Here is a 7,242-nt window from a genome sequence, read left to right as displayed (position 1 = left end):
AGTGTAGTGCGTCCGCGCTACTGTTGTACCTGGTCGCAGGGCCAGGGCCAGGGGCAGGGTCACGCTCTAATGTATGTGATGAGTATCAGTATAGGTCTTTGTTCAGTAACGAGGACAGTGAGAAATATAGGGAGCATAGAAAAGAAGTGCTTATGATAGAAGTGAGTGTTTAAAAGCATTGCATGTTGTTTGTATTTTGGTTGCTAAAAGGGGATATTAATTATGGCACATCTGATCAAACAGTGATGATCGAACTTTGTGTGACTATTTAACCATTAGACATTAGAGGGTTTTTAGCGCCCTCTGTCATTGTAAACCTTATTTCTCATTTTGCAGATTGCTATTAAAGAATATTGTTACATGTTAAATTTATATAAGAGCCGTGTTTAGGGTTAGACCAGGAGATTATTGGAGTTTGGTCGGAAGTAAGAAAAAGTTTGAAAGATAAATATTTGGATTGGAGTGGTTGATGAAAGTTGTATTTGATGCAGATATAAAGAGATTTATAATTTACAGAATTTATCAATGTTTCTAGTCTTTTGGTATTTAAGAGCAGAGATATTTTGTCTTGTTCCATTGTTATGATATTGTTAGTTTCACTATTCTTTTTATGATATGTGCTTACTTTGAGAAGGGGGAACCAGGATAGCCCTATTTAAGTTTATTTTATCAGGATATTTGCATTGTATTAATAATACAATGTACAAGTTAAAGGTATAGTTAATTGAACAAGAATTAAGTATACAGTAGGTTTGCGGGTACACCATGTGTGAGAGAGTGAGAGAGAGAGAGGGTTGAGGAGTGGTAGTCCTGAAATGAACTGTTTGTTATTAAGTAAGTATTAAGAATTAAGTAGTGATATAGAGGTCACATGATAAGGTTATTAAACCTAGCTTGGTGTGTTGATTTAACAAAATTTGTGAGAGTGTTGCTTTATATGAGTTTTATATTGACTGTACTTATTTGTTTAAGTATTTGGGTCAGGTTATTACCTTTGTGAATGTTGAGCGTTCGAGCTACTGTGGCAATCGGTTTTTAGAAGGCAAATTTACTCGTTTTATATTTGATAAAATGACATGTTTTGGGGAATGCATGACCTCCATGATTATATGATTATCACCTTTATTATGTGTCAGTTATGACATAACTATTGTGTGATGTGTCCATTACTGGTTACTACTAATAAAGAGACTCTTTGCTTGTCCCTCTCACATGATCTGTCTGTCTGTCATTCATCTCGAGATCTCGACCACCTCACATAAGTTAAGAATTTTGAATAGTTTTCGAATAGGCTTTAAATACACATATATATCTTTATACAAACTGATGATTACATTATTGTCCCGAGTAATGCCCTCTGTTCAGTCAAGTTTTAATTATGAAAAAAACAGCCAGAGCTAAGAATATTGAGGAAAAATAACACGGACGAAAATAACGTACATCATCATGTTTAATCAAAGCTTTTCAAAAAAGGGAAAATATTAAACAGTAGTTCATTTCTCTGTCGTGAAATACTGGGATAGATTAAAGATAAACTTTAGTACTGGTAATGCGATTGCATTGTGAAAGAAAAGGTGTGAAAGGATCAGAAACAGTTGATCATGGAGCATGTAAGTATTGGTGTGCACTGCAATGTTCTGGAGTCATCAAAATCATAATAAATTTGACCGAGTCTTGGTAAAGTAACAAACACTCACATAGAAAGCTATATATGGGACAACACACATGGTGTCGGGGATGGTACTACCTTGGTTTCCATGTCTTTCTATGCTCATTACTCAGCCAGTATACATTTTCTTCCAAAATTGTTTGGCACATGTCATTTATTTGTAATCTTGAACATTCAGTGTAAGTTTCGTTTGATTTTGTGAGAATTAATTTCTTTTTTTTTTACCAGTACTGGAGTTTATCTTTAAAGATGGTAGACAAACCTTCATATATAATGACGAATGACATTGATCGAGACACCTCTAGTTTCCCAGACTGTGTAAGTGTGATGGTTATTACGTTGAATGCAGTATCTTCCTCTCTCGGGGGCACTTTTAAGACTACTTTATGTCTCATTCGGTTGTGAATTTCCTTTAGAGAGAGCAGCTAAAGGACGAGAAATTAGATTATTAAGAAACAAACAACTTTTTTCTGGAAAGAAACCCCGAGAATAACAAAAAAGGGGTTCTGTTTCCATGTTTGCGATTTTATGTCATTTATTTTCTTCATACTTTTAATCCTTTGGTCCTAAGAAAGCGGCTTTTACTAAATAATCCGTCTCTATGTTAGAACGTTAAATGGAGGCCCCATGTAGAGGAGAGTGTAACCACCTTTGCGATAAGAACCCACTGCACTATTCGTATAAGAGTAGGGGAAAACCCCGGTGAAGTGGTCCACCTGCACACAGAGGCGTCGCTAGACCTTTTTCAGTTGGGGGGGGGGGGGGGTGTAGAGGCCAACGATTACAAATTTAACCCTATAAACCTGGGGCCGAAGGATAAATTGTTTTTCCTATGGACTATCTATAGTAATTGCATATGCGCAAAATGGTCATTTTCCTCGACGACATAAATATACGAATTATTTCTCCAATTTAGTCAGCATCATAGCTATATATTTTAATGCAGGCGCGGAGCTAGGATCTTATTTTAGGGAGGGGCGGTAGTGAGCAAGAGAATCACTTAAAAGCGCGCTCATTAGGGGGTGTGGGTGATGGGCCTCCCGCGCGAAGCGCGGAAGCTAAGACGTTTCCTTAAATTATTAGGAAAACAAGATGATTAATTGTACCGTTTTCGACTGCTTATCCTTATCTGAATATTCCCCCTCCTGCGCGAAGCGCGGAAGTTTTGACGTTTCATTAAATTTTGAGAAAAATCAGACGATTCGGTGTACTGTTCTCGACTCTTAATCCTTATCTGAATGAAGCTTCCCCCTCCCGCGCGAAGCGCGGAAGTTTTTACGTTTCATTAAATTATTAGAGAAAGAAGACGATTCGTCGTACCGTTTTCGACTCTTAATAAGCCCTATTCATCTGAATTCAGTTTCCCCCTTTCGCGCGAAGCGCGAACATTTTGACGTTTCCTCATATTATTAGAGAAAGAACACGATTCGTTGTACCGTTCTCGACTCGTCTAAATGAAGTTCCCTTCCGCGCGAAGTGCGGAATTTTTGGCGTTTCATCACAATATAGAGAAAGGAAGACGATTCATCGTACCGTTTTCGACTCTTTTCTTTCCTTTCTTTTGCTCTCTGTTCCTTTCTTTTCCTTTCTTTCCTTTCTTTTCCTTTCTTTCTTTTCTTTTCTTTCTTTTCTTTCCCTTTCCCTCACTTTTTTTCCTTCCCCCTTTTCTCTTTTTCCCGGCGGCAGCGCAATTTTACCGACAATATCCTGAGAGGTGGGGGAGTGTCGCACCCCGCACCCCCCCTCTCTTTGGTGACGCCACTGCCTGCACACCCCCAATCAGTCATAACGGGAGGAGAGACCCGAGGGTTACAGTGATTCAGTTCGCTTTTCGCCTCCTCCCAGGCACAGATGACGCCAAATACTTATTAATAATAATAAACAGAGGGGCTATAGCGCGGCGCGGCTCGGCGCGCTGGCCGAAATTGGCCATCATTTTGTGTATGGCATTTTTCAATTGTGTTGTTATACATGTCCTACTCGGAATTATTTTCTGGAATTAAGGGTATCAGATATTAAGTAAAGATTTACAGCATTATAAGGAAAGAAAGATGTCTAAAAAATGCGAGGAAAAAAAAGGTAATTGGAACCTCTCCAACACAACTGAGTTGTTATTTTTCGTATGTTATTGAAACAAACATGTTTAAAACATTGTAGACTTACCTGAATTTCCCCCTGGACAATTCCCTCCGGACAATTGGCCCCGAGAAAAAAAATTCCGGGCAACCTCTGCTGACATTTACACACAGGACAACAACCATCCTGGACCTGGACAATTCACCCCAGGACAATTACCCCCTTGGACAATTAACCCTAGAAATGTGAACTAGAAATACAGGCTTATATGGAAATAATAATACCTCTTTCACCGAAACTCCCCCTTGCACCCCCTAGATAATTTCGTTTTGAAAATATTACCCCCTGCTCGTTTTGAGATAATGAGGTGATCTCTTTGTATCTTTTTTACATATCTCCCGGGTCAAATATTGTTCTTTTTGATGACGAAATTTCTTTTGATAAGTCTAATAATTTAATTGGTTACTTCGCTCGCTTGCACAATTTCGGTAACTCGGTATAGTTGATAATGAAAAGACCTCAGCCACGAACACTTATTTGTCTTGAGGCTTTTTTTAGGGTAATTTCCTTGGGAGGTAAGTGGCCAGGGGTAGATGCCTAGAAGGGGGGGGGGGGGGGGGGGGCTCAGTTTTCCGGAAGGGGCTGTAGTCTTATTATGTGTTAATAACATCCGACAAGAATTAATTATTAATTTGAAAATAATGAGCCTGGGAGAATGTTAATGGTTTCTAAAATGTGTGGGTTGTGTTTAAATCAACGAATCTTCATTTTTTTTTTTTTATAGTATTAGACTATATATTCTTTCATTATTATCCTTTAACTGTATACTTGAGTTTCTGAATGGCTGAAATGTGGAAAAATCTCTCCGGGGGTAGGGGGAAGGGGACCTGTTTATTTCCCTTCTGAAACAAAACACTTGGAGACACCATACACAACAATGAGTGGCTTATTTCAGCCAGTGCGCCGAGCCGTGCATACTGCGCCGAAACCCTACTGTTGAACAAAAGCATAGAAGGCCGTGTAAACAAATTGGAGGTTGTTGTTTTAGCTACCTGTATACAAAATACATTTGAGGTTATCTTTCTACTTTAACTGGATCTTAAAGTAACACTAAACCAACCATATGGGCGTCAATCCTTACGTAATACCTATCGTTCAGGGGGGATGAATGAATAGATCATCCCCCCTGAACAATAGATATCAATTACAGATCTACGCCCATGAAACCAACCCTATCCTTTACCGTAACTTACTGCAACCCTTACTCAAAACTCTTACCGTTTTTTGTTATCACGAAATAAAACATCAATCAGGGAGATTAACACAGGAGAAGTTGACCCTGATAATTAGCTGGTGTCAATAGAGGCCACAAATTAGAGAAACACCAATTTTAGAGACAGTTTGAGTGATATCCGATTAACAATAGGAAAGTTATGAACTTTTTAAGTAATGTCATCAGTGACACACAAATTGGCAATACTTCGAGGTTCTCTCCAATTTGCTCTGTACAGAAAATTTCATTAACATTCATTTTCTTAGTTATTGATAACGGACTAGATTTTGTCTATACATTTTTTTTATAGAAACATATTTGCAATAATTGTATTTAGGGTACACATATAACAATTTTATGTAAGGATTTTTTTTTTAATACAGAGTGAATGAGAAGGTATCTCGCAAGATACGTTACATAGTTGCCCAGTTGTGTACGATTGATCGTAAATTCAAATATTCATAACTTTCTTCATTTCAATTGGATTTTGCTCCACTTTCAATGACCTATTCTTTTCATTTTTTTGCTTCCATTAAATCCAACTTTATATCAGGGTGGACTTCCTCTTTAAGGACAAAACTGATTTTCGTACCTTAGTTTCTGCCATCTTCCCCTCACAATCACGTTCCACTCTAACGTCACCTGAATCAGAGATGATGCTAAATGGGACCGATCGATGGGCCTTGCGGTACGACTGATGCTTCTCATCAAGGAGAACTTCCTATTTTCAAAGCAAGAAGGACAATTAATTAAGTAAAACATAGGCCTAATGAAGCAGAATGTTTTTCGGGTTTTCATGGAAAGTTGTCTCGACACTATTGGGATGTACCCGGTGTTCACTAATCAACACTATCTTCACGGTCACTATCAAGATTCCATTTAATGTAATTTCCATGGAATTCATAAACATCGATAGGGGAAAATTGGGAGTTAACCCGACTTTTCTCAGATAGCATTTCGGAAAAACACATAGACCGCGGATGGATGATTCTTGAGAATATCAGAATGTCATTCCGTACTTTATCTTGGTAGTGTACTATCGGATAAAATTCAGCTTGTTACCAGCATTGTATAGGCTTTGGCATACAAGCCATGCTCGGAGAAAGTTTTAATGAAATTATGTCTAAAAGCATTTTTTAACGGCGTACAGTTTAATCAAACTTCTAGAAAATCTCTTCAAGTCTGGTATAAGCAAGCTGTGAGGCCTTGCACATAATAATCTCATAAAGTCGGATCTTAACGACAGCCCTATAGTCCTACGGAAATTTGAAGAAGCTGACAGTTTTAAGAGGACTGTAAATTAATAATTTACTAATATAAAACGCTATCAGTACTAACCGCATCTATGCCAGGAACATCGGCATGCACTTGAAGATGAACTTCAATCTCTTTGCCTCTTTCTACGTTTTTTGGGATGTATGAAGTACACATAAGTTGTTGTCGGATCACCTGCTGTTCAAGAGGAATAAGAACCCACCAGTCAGCACCGTGACCAATGTACAGCTCAAGGTGTCCCTTGTACATTCTGCAATATGGTGGTTCGTCTGGTGAGCTGGATGATCGCATTCTTGATGTTCTTGGTAGATCTATTACCAGTGGGTAAAAAAAACAAAATGCGTTTTTAGGTGTGCAATTCCGCAATGGAGCCAATTTGTCCTTTAAACTGTTGCACCTTTATATGGTGACACCGAGTATTTCTATTTTTCTTTTAGTGGTGGTGTCCTTGTGGAGAAAATCACTTCAAATGATCTTAAGTTTAATAAGCCATCTTATGCCTAGGTCACAAATACATCGGAAACCCGTACGATGTTACCTACCCAGATGCTTGCCGTTGATTTTAGAGAACGTACGGGACCCTTCCGGTTTTCATTTCTACGGCATGTGTGGTCACATATTCTGCGGCGCCCGTTGAAAATAGGTCGAGTGAAATTGCAAGCGCCCGTAAGGGTGCCGTGCGATACACTGAACTATGATTTAGTCTACGAAAAACATCCAGTAAGTCAAAGTCCATCTATATCAATGAAAGCTTGACACAACATCGTAACAAACTCTACTGGAAAGTTAAAAGAGGTCTGGAAAGTAAAAATTACAAACTCTGGACACACGGTGGCAAAATCATTGTCAAGAAACTAAAAGGCGAAAGGGTGACTATTGTCAGAAAAAACTAAACTGATCACTCAAACGAACTACAAATTGCCCATATAAGAGGTAAACCGTGGCTCTC

General features: G+C 38.5%; 1 protein-coding gene across 1 annotated transcript; it reads right to left on the bottom strand.

The window, feature by feature from the left end:
* Positions 1-1,179: 1,179 nt before the first annotated feature.
* On the bottom strand, positions 1,180-6,585 carry LOC115925004. Its single transcript, XM_030988116.1, has 4 exons — positions 6,357-6,585; positions 5,611-5,739; positions 1,932-2,094; positions 1,180-1,253 (listed from the first exon to the last, which is right to left on the bottom strand). The coding sequence occupies exons 1-4, from the start codon at positions 6,582-6,584 to the stop codon at positions 1,180-1,182; spliced, it is 594 nt and encodes a 197-aa protein (XP_030843976.1). The 5' UTR covers position 6,585.
* Positions 6,586-7,242: the final 657 nt, after the last annotated feature.

This window comes from Strongylocentrotus purpuratus, unplaced genomic scaffold (genome assembly GCF_000002235.5).
Source record: "Strongylocentrotus purpuratus isolate Spur 01 unplaced genomic scaffold, Spur_5.0 spur5_scaffold_17, whole genome shotgun sequence".
Classification (NCBI taxonomy): domain Eukaryota; kingdom Metazoa; phylum Echinodermata; class Echinoidea; order Camarodonta; family Strongylocentrotidae; genus Strongylocentrotus; species Strongylocentrotus purpuratus.
Note: the sequence above shows the minus strand (reverse complement) of the source record. Positions and strands in the feature narration are given on the sequence as shown.

Coding starts and splice junctions, on each gene's coding strand:
- LOC115925004 (XM_030988116.1), bottom strand. CDS start 6,584: ATGCGATCATCCAGCTCACCAGACGAACCACCATATTGCAGAATGTAC. Junction 5,740..6,356: donor ATGTTCCTGGCATAGATGCG/GTTAGTACTGAT, acceptor CTTTGAAAATAG/GAAGTTCTCCTTGATGAGAA. Junction 2,095..5,610: donor GGAAGATGGCAGAAACTAAG/GTACGAAAATCA, acceptor CTCGTCCTTTAG/CTGCTCTCTCTAAAGGAAAT.